Source organism: Oncorhynchus keta, chromosome 13 (assembly GCF_023373465.1).
Source record: "Oncorhynchus keta strain PuntledgeMale-10-30-2019 chromosome 13, Oket_V2, whole genome shotgun sequence".
NCBI lineage: Eukaryota > Metazoa > Chordata > Actinopteri > Salmoniformes > Salmonidae > Oncorhynchus > Oncorhynchus keta.
Window position 1 is genome coordinate 43206629 of NC_068433.1, and position 19734 is coordinate 43226362.

Below are 19734 nucleotides of genomic sequence, written 5' to 3' on the forward strand. Positions count from 1 at the left end.
CCCGACTCTCTAGTTAATTACATTTACATGATTAGCTCAATCAGGTAATATTAATTACAGATAAATTATTTTATAGAATAGCATGTCATATCACTTAATCCGGCATAGCCAAAGACACGACAACACTCTAAAAAGAAAATGTTCCTGGAGTATTATTTAGGGGTTCTTCAAATTGAAACTGTGGGGGAACCCCTATAAGTTCGCCGAAGAACCCCTTTTAATGGATTGTCAAAGAACTTTTTGAAAAACCTTTTGTGGTTCATTTTTTATCTACCCCCCTACCCTATGAATATGATTGATTAATAATATGCATAACAAGAACAACAATAACACAATAGTTTAGTTGTCAGTGTTTATTATGATTTTAGTGGCAAACAGATTAAAACTTGTAAATACGAGGTAAACTCCCATCAGAGCCTCAAGTCCAATGGGTATATCCTCTGGCGTGTTGATGTTCATGTGTTGATGTTCTCCGTATCTATAGCCAGAATGATTTAGCAGTGCATGGTCATTGAACAGGTTTCCTGTTGTATTCATCAGAGGTGTAGGGAGGGTGAAGTCTGTGAATCCCCAAAAATAGTAATTATACAGATGATTAACAAAACATGCACATGACAGTATTCATACCTTGGATTTTGGTCAGATTTTGCTCAGATACCTGCAGACACAGAAGTGAGCAGTTCAGTCATCTGCACCCAATACAGCTATCCATTGGAATGTGTCCATTTCCTGTTTTAGAAAGATGTGCACAAATATCATCCTAAAACAATCACGAGGAGATCATTACATTTTCAGTTAAGTGCCTGCACCTTCTGTCCTTTCAAATTAAAATCCAAGTTTAAATTGGGCAATTAGGTTCCTGCAAGAACCTCCAACAACTTAGGAGGTTCTTCGATGAACCCCACCTCCTATGGGGTTCTTGGAATAATCTTTTGGGGGTAATTTTCAGTGCCAAGAACCCTAAGTTTTTTGAGGATCTTAGAAGAACCCTTGTTGAACCCCTATTTTTTTGTGTATAATAACCTGCTAGGCAGGGTAAGAGTCAGTGACCTCGAGCTCACAGAGACAGACAAGGTCTTTGTTTTCTCATCTCTCCCACTCAGACTGACAGGACACGGGCATGTATATCTAACTCACTCTATTAGCGCGTCCCCGCATGGCCCGTCCTAGACAATCATTCGTTTATTATTGTCCTAGTCTAAAGATAAAGGTCATGTCGGCTGAAACAGTACGCCGCGCGCTATTGATTTTCGATCTAGATGGTGCTAATGAACCTCTCTAGCTCTGCGAAGGCCTGTACTGCACGGTGCGCATGCGTCAAGAGGAGGTTTCTCATTTCGCAGGCTGTTCCATAGTCAGTCCCCGCAGCCCACAGTAGGCAATACAGTCGCTACCTGCCTGCCTAGTGGAACGGATATGGCTCCCCACTCACCCCGGCTTTTTCCCAGACCCAAGCGGCTTGTTGCCAGGCAAGGGCCGACATGACAGTACACCGACGAGAGAAGACCCCTGGTCGGCTCCGCCTGTCGGTCCCGTTAGAAGCGGGGAGAGGAGCGGGTCGATATGCCGTGTTGCTGGCTCTGTGCGCGCTGTGCTACAGTAACTCTCTGCATGGGGAGTTCGTGCACGACGATGTGTGGGCTATCAGCAATAACCCCGACGTCCGGCCCGGGTCCAGCCTGCAGAGCATCTTCTCCAACGACTTTTGGGGCAAGAGGATGGCGGACAACACGAGCCACAAGTCCTACAGACCGTTATGCATCCTCACCTTCAAGTAAGTTCTCTCTCTCCCCTCTAGCTCTCTGTGGTTATCTTCCCAGCATCGGTTGCAAAGTCTATGTAGTTTACTTGAACAGTTGGGTCTCGGGCTGAAATGAGAAACAATGTTGCAGAAGTTGGTGGCAATGTCCAGAAATGCGCTGGCCTCGTCAGCTATCCTACCAGTGATCGGATACAATTAATACCATGTATCCGTTCCCAGAAATAGGCTGACGTCATAGGCTAGCCTATTGTAGGTTACTTCGATCGCCTGCGGTCATGAACGACGCACATCTGCACTTACCATAAACAAACATGCATGTAGCCTAATGGGTTATAAAGAGACTGCTACGGTCCGGTTGCGCAGTTAGCTAAACTTGCTGAAGCGTGCCATGAACAATGCTCGCTCGCAAGAACATCCGCTTTTATTTGTGCTCCTTGACCTTAAAATATGCTACTTAAACATTTTCAAATAGCCCAATGTCGTCATACAGTATGTTAGCTGGACCGGGCAGATATTGACCGTTTTTTGCCTCCAACACTTGTTGCTTGCTGTGGAATCCCTGAATTCGCACTCACGTTCACTTCAATGTATTTTTGGCGGACATGTTTGACACTCCAGAACATTTATCGGCCACATTTTGGGAAATTAGTGTTGAATGTTGTTGTATCAACTAAACAAACAGTCGTCATTCAAGGGAACTTTTCCAGACAGCGTCATTTTATTCTCCGGGTACACACACTGGAGAGGGCGTGTCACAGGCAGCGCGGTGGGACGCGGGAGGGTTCTGGCTCTCGGCTCAAGCGTTAGTCAACCAGAAACATTAATAACCTACAAATGTCACAGATTGATGAAAAAACATACGGCAGACTGTTTGAAAGATGTGTTGATATGAAAAATACACACAAACCATAGGCTCTGTTTCTATCTAGCACATGTAGGCTTGATATTTAACTTTGATTCTAACCAGGCAAGTCCGTTTTTAAGAAATTAACAAATTCTTATTTACAATGGCTGCCTAGTAAACATGTCTAGCAGGTCTTTATGTAATCAGCGAGGGCACAAATTGCTTGGTTTTCTTCAGCAGGCAATACAGTTGAAATATAAAGAATAGATATGAAAAGCCTGGAATATTAATATGAACCATCAGGCGGTAGACAACCACAGGATAGACCGATTCTCTGCCTGGTAAAGCTTTGTGCTACTTTTTTTTGCACGGGGCTGTGGATACACTCACACCGTCCTATGTATGGAACTTATCTATTCTAATACTTTGATTGCTTAGTAAGACATCTCCACTGTCACTCTGTCGCTGTATCCTCTGACCTCTTCTCAGAGCCTGAACCGCATGCCAACCATGTGCTGCTCCTCCGCGACACTGCACGATGCGCCAGAAAATACATTTCAAAAAACATTTTTTTTCTTCTCTGCGCTACATTCCTGTGTTGAGCGTGTAGGTATCAACATCCTCTTTGAAAAGGGCACATATTCAGAGCTAAAGTCGCGAGATGCTGATTATGACAACAGAGAGGTTGTCAGCTGCTGCTGTGTGTGTGTGCTGAATACTTAGTGTGCTGGTACGGGGGAGAGGGAAGGCTGATGTGCTGAGGCGTTGAATGGGTTTCTCTCTTTTGAGGCGATTGATGTTGTATCGCGCTCCCCTTCTGGTTCTGCAGTTGGTTACCCACACACTGCTGTCAAACCAAGCAGCTGAATCTCCATCTACACATAGCCCAAAACTGTCCAGATGCATTCTCTGTGGTGTGTACGTCTCCTCTGTGTTCGCTTTAAGTTCAGACTAAATGGGGCAAATCTGACTCACATTTGCATGTGTGCTTCCTTATTATGGGAGACTAAGTGCCTATTTACAGACATGTACCGTATATGGGTCAGTGGTACATATGTACACTCACACACACACACACTCCCACATCTATGCCCTTGAGGATCTGCTAGGTATATCTGTCATTTCGACATGCAGGGGCTCACACACACACACACACACACACACACACACACACACACACACACACACACACACACACACACACACACACACACACACACACACACACACACACACACACACACACACACGCACGCTCACATACACACGTGTGCCTGTGGGGGCTCTGTGTTCAGTATAGCAGTGTGTTTCTGTGTCCGTGATCACTGTCGGGCCTCTGAGACGGCCCTCAAGGTGAAGGACACACACCCCCGAAGCACTTTAAAGTAGCCTATTAATGGAACAATGGCTTTGGGGAGAGAGCAGGAGGGGACCAAGGGAGAGAGGGTAGGTATATAGGTAGGTAGAGAGAAGGAGGGAGGAAAGAGAGGGGTATAACAAAGAGAGGGGTATAACAACCGAGAACAACAGAAGAACAGGCTATGAGATCACGTCACAGCATATGGTCCAGCCCCCCCCCCTCTTGAATCCCACCCAGAGGACATAGTATAAACATGGTACAACAGTGTAAAGACACATAACCTGCTGAAGCATCTGTCATATTCCCTGTCGCCTCCAACACAGCCAGGCTGCCTGGGGACAGTTACTGTGTGCTTTGGGAGCTGGACACCTGTCTGTTTCAGCATTGACCAGTGTAACCACTCTAACTGCACGGCTCAACACTTCTATCACAATACAGAGACACCTCCAGATCCTAGTCGTAGGGTATAAGAAAGGCCTTGTTTTTCCTGGTCAGATCACATTGCCAGGAAATTGTCCACTGTCCAGCCTCTGGTCTCTAATTGAAATGCATTAGTTTTAATAACAGAGTGCACATCCGCCATGACTCACTGAGAAGGCCTATCCTACAACATCCACTATGTATGACCTATGATGTAACACAGGATATAGGAGGGGTGGAGCCTGCTTTTCATCATCACTTAATGGATTGGACGTTGGCTTTTATGAGACATCCCTATTATCGCTTATGTGTGACAATCAGCTCTATGGTCTTTCCCCCATTAAAACCCGTGTTACGTTCTCTTCAGATTCCCTTCTGTCTAGTTTAGTTCAGTTTCAGATTCTCCATGTCTTTCACCCTGGACATGTGTGGGTTTCTTCACATTAGTAGTCGGACTGTGCTCGTTCAATGACGAGAGAAACAGGCTGTTTTACGGAGATGGTGTAATACTGTAATTGAATTCATAATGGAGGTTTGGGGTTGGGATTCTTCTCTTTGAGACGGGGGAGGAATCGTAATTACAATCTCACGGAGAAATGCTTTTATGTAACCTGAACTAATGGTTTTCTGTACCTGGGTGTGTAATGGAGATTTTACTATTGTGTCATAACTGTGTGTGGGTGGGGGAAAAATGTCATTTGAAAAGACTAATATATGCAGATATGAGATATATTCTATGAAGATTCCAAATGGTTTATCTCAGCCTTTTTACACCATCAAAAAGCTTCTGTAAAGGGAGATTATATGTGTTTCTGTGCTGGTATTTCATAATGCTCTGCTTCATTCATGTGTAAAATAATTAGGGTTAGGCTCATCCATTTAAAATCGGGTCATTAAGGGAAGGGAATATCCTCAACAAAAATGAATGTAATTGTATTCAATTCATGTAATTACCTTAAGTTAGATACCCGTCCTGAATTTAATTGACTCCGGTCGAATGGAAGTGACCCCAGCCGTGATTGGACTGTAGTCATTGGTGATGGTGGCAACTGTAAAGGAGGGTCATAGTTCCGGACACAGTGTGACTGTGAAACATTAGCAGCGAATGTTTCATATCCTGCGGTTTTAGTTTGAATAAGTCTCTTTTCTCTCTAATTATGATGGTAAAATGTGGTTGATTACAGATCTGGTGATTTTGATTACAAAATGGTGATTGCAATTACAATCTCTCTCTCTCTCTCTCCATCAGATTGAACATCCTCTTGGGTGGAATGACCCCTCTCTACTTCCATGTGGTCAACGTGTGTCTTCACTGTGCCGTGACCTGTCTGCTCATGCACACGTGCGATCGTTGCGTGTTCGACGACCCCCGTCTGGCCTTCCTCACCGCCCTCCTCTTCGCTGTGCACCCCATACACACTGAGGCTGTGAGTATGCACGCACACACACAACCCCCTCTAGCAGACATGCTTCTTCTCAATGACTCCTCCCTCACGTGTAAAACCAATGACATGGATTCCGTCACATACTGTAGAGTAGCACTACTTTGTGACACATGCAGTCATCCTGTGACGTGGTAATCTGTGACTAACTGTGCTCTCACTCACTCATCTCGCTACTGGTGAATCAGGTCCCTGTTCAATAAGTCCGGAAAATGCAACCTTCCCGTTTTCATATTGCAGGTTCCAGTTCCATGACTTTAGTTTTGAATGTTTGAAAAGTAACGAGGCAAGGGTAGCCTAGTGGTTAGAGCGTTGGACTAGTAACCGAAAGGTTGCAAGTTCATATCCCCGAGCTGACAAGGTACAAATCTGTCGTTCTGCCCCTGAACAGGCAGTTAACCCACTGTTCCTAGACCATCATTGAAAATAAGAATTAGTTCTTAACTGACTTGCCTAGTAAAATAAATAAAAAAGTTTTACAAATGCAAATCCTGTGTGGAGGAGAATTATAATTCATTCTCACAGGTGAAGGAAGAAGAAAGACAGCTGTGTTAAAGTTAGAGCTCTGCAGAGACACTGAGTGAAACAGAGAGTGAGATGAAAAGGGCGAAGGAGAAAAATGTGGAGAGGGCGAGGCAGAGGAATGTATGAGATGGTGGAGAGAGCGAAGGATAAAAGGAGGGGCGAGGGAGAGAAAGAGAGGGAGCTGAATAAAGAGCAGCAGGGGTGAGAGCTGAACTACACTATAGAGCTCTACAGGGTGCTCCCTTGAGCCCCTGAGAGAGAGAATAATAATAATAATAATAATGGAAAGGAGAGACGAGACCAGGGCTGCTCCCAGTCTGTGTCTTGCATCCCAATCAGCCTTAGTCTCTCTAGTGTTAATGCTGCAGTTTCCTTCATCCTTCCATCTGTCCCCAGTGTGAGCTTCAGCCCAGGCTTCATTGCCCAACCTTCTCCCTAAACCATAAACTAATCATGGACCAACCTCCAGCTCATAACCCCTGTCCACTTCCACAGCCACTCGAATCACATCCACACATCCACTCGAGTCTTTAGCCTCCTAGCTCATACAAGCACTTGCCTCCCTAGCATGCATTTTCAGGAGCTTCAGTCCCATTTCCACCCAGTGTCAGTCTGCTAGGCAGTCATGCAGTAAGTAGTTAGTCAGTCATTCTGAGGGCTGGGGCTGTGTCTCTGCAGTGAGTGACTGTGCCAGTGGTACCAGAATCTGATGAACTCAGTGCAGTAAACCGGTTACGTCATTAGCCAGGGGACCAGCTGGAGTTCACTTCACTTATACTGATGAGGAGACACACACACACACACACACACACACACACACACACACACACACACACACACACACACACACACACACACACACACACACACACACACACACACACACACACACACACACACACACACACACACCACAATAAGACAGAGATTAAAAAGTGGCTTAACCCTCATCCTCCCTCTCTGTGGAGCTCCTGGCATCACACAGTCCCTGTCTCTCCATCCAATATGGCCGCCATAAAGATGCAGTCATTCAGATCTGCAGCCAGTGAATGGAGGTGCTGTTCAAGGCTGAAAGCCCTCTATTCATCCCACTCTCCTGCTGAGAGAGACTGGTCAGGTCATGTGGGGATCCCACTGACCGTCTGCGTGACTCACTGTCCACTTAGGCACACACATGGTTGGCATGGCGAAGTAGATGTTGTTGAGTGTCAGACAGAGGTGAGGGACGCTATACTGTAGATAGAATATTTTTTTCTCCTGACTTTTAACACCATGATATTAAGAAAATACATATTTTGCAGACCTGAGGGAGTGTGTGTGGTGTGTGTGTGTGATATATGTGTTTGGGTCTGTGTCCTTGGGCCGTATTGTATATCCTACTCCACGTGTTAAGTTTAGAGTGGGGGAGCTGCAGCTGTGTTCAAATTCCTGCAAAAGTATGTAATTGGCTAGAAGGAGGTAGTCTGTGTTTTGTGTGTGTGTGTATGTTTGTGCCAGTGAACAGAGCCCAGTGTGTGTAGAGCAGAGCAGGCCAGAAGACAGCAGTGGAGAGGTGGGAGAGAGCCATACTTACTATTACAGCAGCTCTGGTTAACACACTAGCTATTATTGAAACACCTTTGTGTCAGTCAGCTCAGTGTATCACTGTCACCATTGTGTCACCACTGTCAGAGGTACCGTCTATCACTATAGGTTTATGGACATGTTTGGTGCTGGGTTAAAGAGGAGTAGTATGGTACTGACTAGCGTCCTGCCCAGGGGGTGTACTTGTACATCAAGCTGCCTCACGCTACAGAAACAGGATGGGTCCAGTCCGTTCTGGCTTGGACAAGGCTAATTACTGACTACTGTAGTAGGGATGTGTGGTTAGGTAGTACTTTACTGTAGTTGGGGTGTGTGGTGGGGTAGTACTTTAAATCAAATGAAATTGTATTAGTCACATGCACCGAATACAACAGGACACTGCTTACTCACGAGCCCCTAACCAATAATGCAGTTTAAAAAAAATACAGATAAGAGTAAGAGATAAAAGTAACAAGTAATTAAAGAGCAGCAGTGAAATAGCAACAGCGAGACTATATATAGGGGTGTACTGATACAGAGTCGATGTGCGGGGGCACTGGTTATTTGAGGTAGTATGTACATGTAGTTAGAGTTATTAAAGTGACTATGCGTAGATGACATTGGCTGCAGACAGCGTGATCACACAGTTTTCCGGATCAGCTGGTACTCTCATGTATGTTTCAGTGTTATTTGCCTCGAAGAGAGCATAGAAGTAGTTTAGCTCGTCTGGTAGGCTCGTGTCACTGGGCAGCTCTCGGCTGTGCTTCCCTTTGTAGTCTGTAATGGTTTGCAAGCCCTGCCACATCCGACGAGCGTCAGAGCCGGTATAGTACGATTTGATCTTAGTCCTGTATTGACTCTTTGCCTGTTTTGATGATTCGTCCGAGGGCATAGCGGGATTTCTTATAAGCTTCCGGGTTAGAGTCCCGATCCTTGAAAGCGGCAGCTCTAGCCTTTAGCTCAGTGCGGATGCTGCCTGTAATCCATGACTTCTGGTTGGGATATGTACGTACAGTCACTGTGGGGACGACGTCATCGATACACTAATTGATGAAGTCAGTGACTGAGGTGCTGTACTCCTCAATGCCATCGGAGCAATCCTGGAACATATTCCAGTCTGTGCTAGCAAAACAGTCCTGTAGCTTAGCATCTGCTTCCTCTGACCACTTTTTTTTTTATTGATCTAGTCACTGGTGCTTCTTTATTTAATGTTTGCTTGTATGCAGGAATCAGGAGGATAGAAATATGGTCAGATTTGCCAAATGGAGGGCGAGGGAGAGCTTTGTATGTGTCTCTGTGTGTGGAGTATAGGTGGTCCAGAGTTATTTTTCCTCTAGTTGCACATTTAACATGCTGATAGAAATTTGGTAAAACTGATTTAAGTTTCCCTGCATTAAAGTCCCCGGGTACTAGGAGCACCGCCTCTGGGTGAGCGTTTTCTTCTTTGCTAATGGCGGAATACAGCTCATTCAATGCTGTCTTAGTGCCAGCCTCTGACTGTGGTGGTATGTAAAACAGCTACAAAGAATAGAGATGAAAACTCACTCGGTAGCTAGTGTGGTCTATAGCTTATCATGAGATACTCTACCTCAGGTGAGTAATAGCTTGAGACTTCCTTAGATATCATGCACAAGCTACATAGACTGTTGCCCCTTGTCTTACCAGACGCTGCTGTTCTATCCTGCCGGTATATCCTATAGCCGTCCAGCTGTATGTTGATGTTGTCGTCGTTCAGCCACGACTCCGTGAAGCATAAGATGTTACCGTTTTTAATGTCCCGTTGGTAGATTAATCTTCCGCACAACTCGGCTATTTTATTCTCCAGAGATTGTACGTTTGCTAGCAGAACAAGGGAAGAATGAGGAAGTGGGGGTTTATTCGTTCGCCTACGAATTATCAGATAGCGGCCCGACCTTCGGCCCCTCTTTCTTCTCCTCCTCCTCTTCACTCTGATCATGGGGATCGGGGTCTGTTCCCGAGGAAGTAGTGTATCCTTCACGTCGGGCTCGTCAGAGTCGTGAAAGGAAAAATAGGATTCTGCTAGTCCATGGTGAATAATCACAGTCCTGATGCCTATAATTTATTTTTGGTCATTAGAGATGGAAGCGGCAACATTATGTACAAAATAAGTTACAAAATTATGTTTACTGTAGTAGGGATGTGTGGTAGGGTAGTACTTTACTGTAATAGGGTTGTGTGGTAGGGTAGTACTTTACTGTAATAGGGTTGTGTGGTAGGGTAGTACTTTACTGTAGTAGGGATGTGTGGTAGGGTAGTACTTTACTGTAGTAGGGGTGTGTGGTAGGGTAGTACTTTACTGTAGTAGGGATGTGTGGTAGGGTAGTACTTTACTGTAATAGGGTTGTGTGGTAGGGTAGTACTTTACTGTAATAGGGTTGTGTGGTAGGGTAGTACTTTACTGTAATAGGGTTGTGTGGTAGGGTAGTACTTTACTGTAATAGGGTTGTGTGGTAGGGTAGTACTTTACTGTAATAGGGGTGTGTGGTAAGGTAGTACTTTACTGTAATAGGGGTGTGTGGTAGGGTAGTACTTTACTGTAGTAGGGATGTGTGGTAGGGTAGTACTTTACTGTAGTAGGGATGTGTGGTAGGGTAGTACTTTACTGTAGTAGGGATGTGTGGTAGGGTAGTACTTTACTGTAGTAGGGATGTGTGGTAGGGTAGTACTTTACTGTAGTAGAGGTGTGTGGTAAGGTAGTACTTTACTGTAATAGGGTTGTGTGGTATGGTAGTACTTTACTGTAATAGGGATGTGTGGTAGGGTAGTACTTTACTGTAGTAGGGGTGTGTGGTACTGTAGTACTTTACTGTAGTAGGGGTGTGTGGTAGGGTAGTACTTTACTGTAATAGGGGTGTCTGGTAGGGTAGTACTTTACTGTAGTAGGGATGTGTGGTAGGGTAATACTTTACTGTAATAGGGGTGTGTGTGATCAGGATAGAGTACTCAACCCCCCCTAAGGGAACAGCATTATCCTGAGTTCGTCATGAGGAACCCTCTTGCCTCACGCCGTGCCTCATACCAGGAAGGGTTGTGGGGTTATGTAGGCTAATACACAAACACTCACACATGTACACACACACACACACACACACACACACACACACACACACACACACACACACACACACACACACACACACACACACACACACACACACACACACACACACAGTGTAAATCAGTACCAAATGTCCCATTAGACCTTTCCAAGGGGCAGGGTGTGTCTCTAAAGCAGATTCTATTAGAAACAGTTGCAGCCCTATAGGGGTGTGGCTCAGAATGTACCATGATATGTGTTTCTCACTGCACACACGCACGTGCACGCACAAACACACAGATGGTACTCCATGGGGTAGGACATTTAGATATTTTAAGTGAGTGTTAGGGCAGGGAGTGTTTTTGAGTTGAGATATATTGTTAAAGTGTGTGTGTGTGTGTGTGTGTGTGTGTGTGTGTGTGTGTGTGTGTGTGTGTGTTTACCGAGATGACACTGCTGAGTCACCTTCAGTCACAGTGGGAGGCAGGGATGGATAGAGGAAGATGAAAGCAGAGAAAGAACAGAGGGGGGAAGTGACGGATGAAGGGCAATGGATGAGGGGGTGGGAGGGAAGAAGAAGTTGAAAGGGAGAGAGGGAGGAGAGTGAGGACAGGGGAAGGGTGGAAGACTCTTGTCTTCTTCCTCATTAATTAAATATATAAGATACTGGGCTCCTCTCCCTGCTTTACTGATGAGCTTCTACAGCAGGAAAATGAAATACCAACAGTTACGGTAGGTAATTGTTGTTTATTTAGGAAATGCAAAGTGTTGGTATTCCTGATTCCATATATGATCATGAGTTAAAAAAAAATGACTGATGAGAGCACATTCAGGAATAACACCAACATTTTTGTATTTGATTAAATAAAAACAAATGATTACTCAACAAAAACACTCAAATTAGTGAAATATGCGAGTGAAGTCAATATGTAAACTTGGCTCAGACATATTATTCTATCATTTTTTTCTTAGGTAGAGAACAATATGCGCTCTTGTGTGACTCTCATAAAGGAGGCGTGTCTGTAGCGCGGCAGGCTACTTCGCATTTCCCACTCCTGGGTAATGCAATGGGCAGTCGCTAGCTATATTTCCATTAACTTGTCCAGTGATTTGAGTTTTTTCTTCGTAATTAACGTTTGCATAGAAAATAGATGTGACAATGAATTGCCTGCTAGGGTACGTTTGCATTTAACTATCTTGTCGATTTAAAAACAGCTGGACACAATGACGCCACAGAAACAAACAAACAGCTTTTGTTGCAAAAACCTACAATGTCGAATAAAATTTGTGGTTGAAGTGTTTCCATTACCCATTTAGGCAAATTGCACATTAATACATTTGTGACAGACTGTATGTCCTCCCACCTGTTTCATGTCTCAGGTATAGCCGGCGAAAGCCAGCATGTATGGAATGCAGTATTTGACTAATATTAGCCATGTTCTAATAATTATCCTGCGCCAACATATCGCCATGGTCTGTGCTGAAACGTACTGGACATCTGAAATAAGTGGATGGTGAAACTTGCCATCCAACCAGAAAATAAATCCTGGTATTCTTAAAAGTCAGGACAATCCTTGACATAAATATACAGTATATCACAAAAGTGAGTACACCCCTCACATTTTTGTAAATATTTGAGTATATCTTTTCATGTGACAACACTGAAGAAATGACACTTTGCTACAATGTAAAGTAGTGAGTGTACAGCTTGTATAACAGTGTAAATTTGCTGTCTTCTCAAAATAACTCAACACACAGCCATTAATGTCTAAACCGCTGGCAACAAAAGTGAGTACACCCCTAAGTGAAAATGTCCAAATTGGGCCCAAAGTGTCAATATTTTGTGTGGCCACCATCATTGTCCAGCACTGCCTTAACCCTCTTGGGCATGGAGTTCACCAGAGCTTCACAGGTTGCCACTGGAGTCCTCTTCCACTCCTCCATGACGACATCACTTCTCCACCTTCCGTTTGAGGATGCCCCACAGATGCTCAATAGGGTTTAGGTCTGGAGACATGCTTGTCCAGTCCATCACCATTACCCTCAGCTTCTTTAGCAAGGTAGTGGTCGTCTTGGAGGTGTGTTTGGGGTCGTTATCATGTTGGAATATTGCCCTGCGGCCCAGTCTCCGAAGGGAGGGGGATCATGCTTTGATTCAGTATGTCACAGTACATGTTGGCATTCATGGTTCCCTCAATGAACTGTAGCTCCCCAGTGCCGGGAGCACTCATGCAGCCCCAGACCATGACACTCCCACCACCATGCTTGACTGTAGGCAAGACACACTTGTCTTTGTACTCCTCACCTGGTTGCCACCACACACACCATCTGAACCAAATAAGTTTATCTTGGTCTCATCAGACCACAGGACATGGTTCCAGTAATCCATGTCTTACTCTGCTTGTCTTCAGCAATCTGCTTGCGGGCTTTCTTGTGCATCATCTTTAGAAGAGGCTTCCTTCTGGGACGACAGCCATGCAGACCAATTTGATGCAGTGTACGGCGTATGGTCTGAGCACTGACAGGCTGACACCCCACCCATTCAACCTCTGCAGCAATGCTGGCAGCACTTATACGTCTATTTCCCAAAGACAACTTCTGGATATGATGCTGAGCACATGCACTCAACTTCTTTGGTCGACCATGGCGAGGCCTGTTCTGAGTGGAACCTGTCCAGTTAAACCGCTGTATGGTCTTGGCCACCGTGCTGCAGCTCAGTTTCAGGGTCTTGGCAATCTTCTTATAGCCCAGGCCATCTTTATGTAGACAACAATTCTTTTTTTCAGATCCTCAGAGAGTTCTCTGCCATGAGGTGCCATGTTGAACTTCCAGTGACCAGTCAGTATGAGGGAGTGTGAGAGCGATGACACCAAATTTAACACACCTGCTCCCCATTCACACCTGAGACCTTGTAAATATTAACGAGTCACATGACACCGGGGAGGGAAAATGGCTAATTGGGCCCAATTTGGACATTTTCACTTAGGGGTGTACTCACTTTTGTTGCCAGCGGTTTAGACATTAATGGCTGTGTGTTGAGTTATTTTGAGGGGACAGCAAATGTACACTGTTACACAAGCTGTACACTCACTACTTTACATTGTAGCAAAGTGTAATTTCTTCATTGTTGTCACATGAAAAGATATACTCAAATATTTACAAGAATGTGAGGGGTGTACTCACTTTTATGGTATACTGTATATATAGTTGGAAAACATGTATTTTGTAAGCAGCAGGCATTTAGAATTAAATGTAGAGTGGAGTTTATAGTTACGTACCTTAAGCGTACCTTCAAAACTATTCTCCAAACAATTTATATATACAGTATAAAAAATAAAAATAAATAATTTCCTTCATTTTGTCTCAATAAAGAAAGTTTGACAAAATAAAAATCCACCCTTGTCAAATGGATAAAAATGTTGTCTATATTTTTGAAAATATCTCTTTCCATTACACTTGTTGCAACGTTATTGCTTTAATCTGGGCCATTGGGAACCTGCCTACTGTTAAGTAGCCCTTGGAGGTCCATCCATTTGTAGTAAGTGCAACACAGGGTCATTGGCCAATTCATTCAGAACTCCGGCTTTAGCCTGCTTATATAGAGCGGATACTACCTGTTTGCTGAAATGGGGGCGAAGTTCGTAGCTTGACTCGAGCACTTTCACAAAGTGCTGAATACCCCCACCCCCCATTCTTCTCAACCGTCTGCGTAAATGTGTCAATGTGTTGGCGGCTGCTACTCTCTCTCCATCACCGCTCTAATCTACTGGGAAGCCCAAATGTTCCCAAACTGGAGATTTAAAGGATGATGGCGACTCCTGGTTTAACGACCACGCCATCGCACAAAACTAGTTTCGGCCTGTAGTAGTGATTACAACGTGCACATAGGCTCTAGTTTTCTTTTAGGAATAGCCTGAACTGTTGTTGTTTTTTAATTTAGCTCAGATTTACAAAAGATGTCTACAATGCAGTGTAGGCCTAGTATTTTCTAAATATATTTTGTATTTATTAATTCGGGTTCACAGTGCAGACCAAAACGAGGTCCCTGTACCTTTACACACACACACACACACACACACACACACAGACACAGACACAGACACACACACACACACACACACACACACACACACACACACACACACACACACACACACACACACACACACACTGACAGAGGTAGGCTGTCTTGCCAGTTAGATTAAAAGGTTCTGGGACCCAACTGTTATATTTACAGACTCTCTGGAGGGTGGCAATCAATCTACTTCTTCCTGTCCTCCTCATCTATTGCTATCCCACTCCTCTCCCCTCCCTCTCTCCATCCCCCTGTCTTCCTATCCTGGAGGTTTTGAGATTTATGATCTCACAACTCCTATCTGACCCAGTTCATCTTTCAGAGTCTCTGGACTTTCTCTGTCTCTGTCTCTGTCTCTGTCTCTGTCTTTCTCTGTCTCTGTCTCTGTCTTTCTCTGTCTCTGTCTCTGTCTCTTTCTCTGTCTCTGTCTCTGTCTTTCTCTGTCTCTGTCTCTGTCTCTGTCTTTCTCTGTCTCTGTGTGTGTGTGTGTGTGTGTTCTTTATCTCAGTCCCAGTTGGACATGTCAGTGTGCTCATCCAGTCTGACTAACCACCTTTCTGCAGCAGAGACTTAAGAACTGCAGACCTCACTAGAACTTAACGCACCCCAGACCCAAACAGAACTATAACACAACCTAACATATCACCAGATAACCTATCACACCTTAAGTATTACCAACTGACTAGGTCTCTCTCCTGGGGAAGAGGCTCAAACATCAGGCCACTTTGTGGTAAATATATAGAAATTAATAATGTCGTACTGTCATCTCCAACCTGCCCTGAACTGTCTCTGGACCTTTCTCTGACAGACTGTACCATAACACAGAGTTATGTGTTTCAGTGTAACCTAGCAACAAAATAGACTTCCCTATGGACACCCACTCTACTCTGTCACTCGTCTACAGGTTGTGCGGGTCACCTGAGCCACAGGACTAATGTAAACTCTGTTTGTGTATGTTTCAGGTGTCTGGTATCGTGGGCAGGGCGGATGTCTTGGCCTGCATGCTGTTCCTCCTGGCCTTTCTCTCCTATATTAGGTGAGAAACCCTCTCTCTCTCTGTCACTACTGTGGAGGGCGGATTGTGTGGAGTTTTATTTACACTGGGCGGCATTTTCTCTTTACTTAATAGCATCCCCCCCTTCTCTCTCTCTCTCTCTCTCTCTCTCTCTCTCTCCAGGAGTGTGGGTGTGTGTGATTCTGCAGACTGTCTACCCTCCACTGTGTCTGTGTGGGTGCTGGGTGCCAGTCTGCTGCTGGGCACCTGTGCCATGTTGGTCAAGGAGACGGGCATCACCGTCTTCGGGGTGTGTGTGTTCTACGATGCCCTGGTGCTCTGCCGCAAGCCCCTCCTCTTGTAAGTCTCTGTGTGTGTGTGTGTGTGTGTGTGTGTGTGTGTGTGTGTGTGTGTGTGTGTGTGTGTGTCGGGAATAGAACAATAAAGCAAGTAACACTATATTTCCTGCAAAAGCAACAACACTGTACTGTAACTTAGCAACAGAACAGTGTCTTAAAGCTATAGGAGTCAACATTGAAGTCACCATTAACTATTTAGCAGGCAGCTTTAGTCCAGAGCAACAGAGAAAAAAACAAAGCCACAAGTAAGTAGCAGCAGTAGTGCTGTACACCATTCATCAGCCCACAGTAGGGGTTAGTGGTGCACTCATTCACTATCAGACCAGTACAGCTGTTGTAATACTACAACAATACTGAAGGCTATTACAGAGGCTTAGCAGTGAGTCTCTATGAGAGGCCTGTAGTCCAGGACTGTCAGTCAGCGGCAGCGCACACACACACACACACACACACACACACACACACACACACACACACACACACACACACACACACACACACACACACACACACACACACACACACACACAAGCTGACAATGGTCTTCTTAGGCAATCAAGCCATCTTCACACACATACACACACATCTTCACACACACACACACACACACACACACACACACACACACACACACACACACACACACACACACACACACACACACACACACACACACATACACACACACACCCGAACAGCTGTGTTGGCCTGCTGCCCGGCCTGGCTGTGTGTTTACATGGCACAGTAACATGCCTCTGTGTCTCCAGACAGAAAACACACACAAACTGCACACACAACTTCAATTCCCTCCACCCACCAGGGAACGCCCAGAGTTATATCCACAATCAGGCACCGTGCCTGGGCCACAACCCCGATCTCTGCTCCCTGTCCTCAGCCACCAAAACCGCTCCTGGGCCCCAGTCCTCTCTCCATCCCCTCTTTCATGTGTGGAGTTCCATACCTCTAACCACCACCACTAGGCACTGCAATCTTGAGTCCTACCCCAAACCAAGCACTGACGCTGGGCTTGGACTCTCTCACTCACCCCCCCCCCCCCCACTCACCACACACCAACCTCATCACCATCTCTATGGTGTGGCTATGACATCACAACACAACATGATGGAGATGGAAGGAGGGAGGGATGAATTGGTGTGAGGGGAGGGAGAGGGTGAGGGTGAGAGACAGATGTGAAAGAATAATGGTTGTGTTTGTTTGTGTGTGTGTGTGTGTGTTTGTGTAATCCTTTGCAGTATGTTAAAGCCTCAAATACAAGCCCAGAGCCCTATCAGTGTCTCAACTAGTGGTGACAAGAATGCTCTCTGATGGATGGCGTGTGTGTTAGTGCAGTAGATGGAATCTCTCATTTGACCACACGCACAGCATATTTCTTCTCTGAAGGCCTACAGTATCTGCCACGGGGCCTGCGGTTTGGGAGACCTCAGACTGTGTGTGTGTGAGTGAGTGAGTGAAGCTGTGATCTGTGAATGAACCCAGCAGAAAGGGACCGAACAGAAAAGAGCTGTATGTGTCTGCTGTGAGCTCCACAGGCCCTGTTGCAGAGAGAGACCGAGACTATGTGTACGGATGTGTTTCAGAAGGCATAGAGAGAGGATGAGGAGAGGGAGAGAGTATTCACTGAATACCCACTGTTTTCCGGCCTCTCGCCTCACTGTACTGTCTTCGATACTGGTGCCAGGGAACAGGAAATGCGGATCATCTCCGGAATTCAGCGAGGAAGATCCAATAGCATTTCAAGTCAGACCCCCGCTTTTCTTTCTGTCCCTCTCACTCTCCTGTCCATTTTCACTCTCTTCTCCCTCCCTCCCTCCCTCCCTCCCTCTTTCCACCCCCCTCCTCCCCCTCTCCCCTCCAGTCGCCCTTTGTTCTGGACTGTCAACATGCATTAGATATGCGTTGGAGATAGGTTAGTGATATGTTGGGGGTGCGTTAGATCTCTCCCCACGCCTGTCCTGTGCCGGGCTCTTTGATACGCTGGGAAGATTTAATAGATGCTGATTTAATTTGGGCCTTAATTAAACACCAACATCTGTTCATGTATCTACAGGCTGGACTAACTGATAGAACTGGGGGAGGGAGTGGGGGGGATAGAGGGGGAGAGAGAGAGAGGGAAGGAAGGAATTAAGGAGGGAGAGAAAGACGGAGATAGTATGTGAGCCTGTGTGTGTGTGTGTGTGTGTGCGCGCTCTGTGTGTGTGTGTGTGTGCACTCTGTCTCCTCTCTGTAATGAGAGCCCTTGGGCCACAGCTCTCTTGCCTGTTTGGAGACCTGTCTGTGATAAGCAGGGTATGTGAAAGGTGTTGAGCGGTGGGAAATCCCGCTCATCGCTCACGGAGCTTTGCTCGCTCACCTCTCCTAGTCCTTTCCAACCTTACTGCTAAAAACCGGTCTGTGCTCACAGGGGGTAAAGACTGATGCCACAAATTTTCTCCATTCATTAAAATCACAATTTAAACAACGCCCGTCTATTTCTGTGACTTCTTGGACCTAACATTTGGTTTTGAAGTATTGAAACCAAACCATATGATTGGAATGAAAAGTAGGCTATTTTGATAAACATGAAAAGGTGAATGTCATCATTTTAAATAGGCTACATGTCATATTAAACCGCATATAACACTCTAAATAGGTCAGGAGCCAGACAGGGAGCCTAAGAAGGAACGAAGAGGAATGACTCAGGCTGTATTATTTCAATTATTTCAAGGCTATAGCCTACAAAGAAATGCATTGTGAAACATTTGCAAGTGCGACACAATACGCTGGTAGGGACATAAAGCGTTTCCCAAATTAAACAACATTTTGTGGTATTAAATCATTAAATCCAAATTTAAATGAAAAATATTTTATTAGGCTCAGTGCCTTTTTGAATTCATTTTTAGAAACACGAGTTTAACCAGTTTGTGGCTTCAGGCTCATGTGATGGTCAGGCCAGTAGCAGAGAGCATCCTCTCCGCGCTCGCAGAGCCACCGGAGATGCTAAATACCCTATTGGGCACTCTTGCCAAGCTGGGCGGAGATAGAGTTATTTATAGAAATGCCTATAGGTAGGCCAAAAAGGTTTTTAGGCCAAATAAACCAATCAAAACCGAAAGCTCCTTGAAAGGGGGCATATGCCAGGCCTATTGGGCCAAAATCAATGATGGCCTATTGTATAGATAATAGAACAAAAATTAACAAAACTTTTAAGAGATCAGATTTTTAGTTTGTAAATACTTTGCACTTAATTAGCTACTCACCTCGTTCCTTTCTTTTAGCATGTGCACGTAGTAAGTACACCATCGTGCTTTCAGGATAGGTGTCTTTTCAGATTA

The 19734-nt window shown here is 45.2% G+C and overlaps 1 protein-coding gene and 1 long non-coding RNA gene across 2 annotated transcripts in view; one reads left to right on the top strand and one right to left on the bottom strand.

Moving 5' to 3' along the window:
* Positions 1 to 361: 361 nt before the first annotated feature.
* LOC127906803 (uncharacterized) lies at positions 362 to 2485 on the bottom strand. The gene is made up of 4 exons (XR_008062885.1): positions 2063 to 2485; positions 1769 to 1868; positions 659 to 729; positions 362 to 560 (listed from the first exon to the last, which is right to left on the bottom strand). It is a non-coding gene; the product is annotated as an uncharacterized LOC127906803 (long non-coding RNA).
* LOC118392567 (protein O-mannosyl-transferase TMTC1-like) overlaps positions 1312 to 19734 on the top strand; it is a 105047-nt gene continuing 86624 nt past the window's right edge. Inside the window, exons 1-4 of the mRNA XM_052460222.1 lie at positions 1312 to 1774; positions 5636 to 5813; positions 16012 to 16085; positions 16227 to 16403. Coding sequence (XP_052316182.1) covers positions 1482 to 1774; positions 5636 to 5813; positions 16012 to 16085; positions 16227 to 16403 — 722 coding nt within the window. The 5' untranslated portion in view covers positions 1312 to 1481. The remainder of the gene's footprint in view (positions 1775 to 5635; positions 5814 to 16011; positions 16086 to 16226; positions 16404 to 19734) is intronic.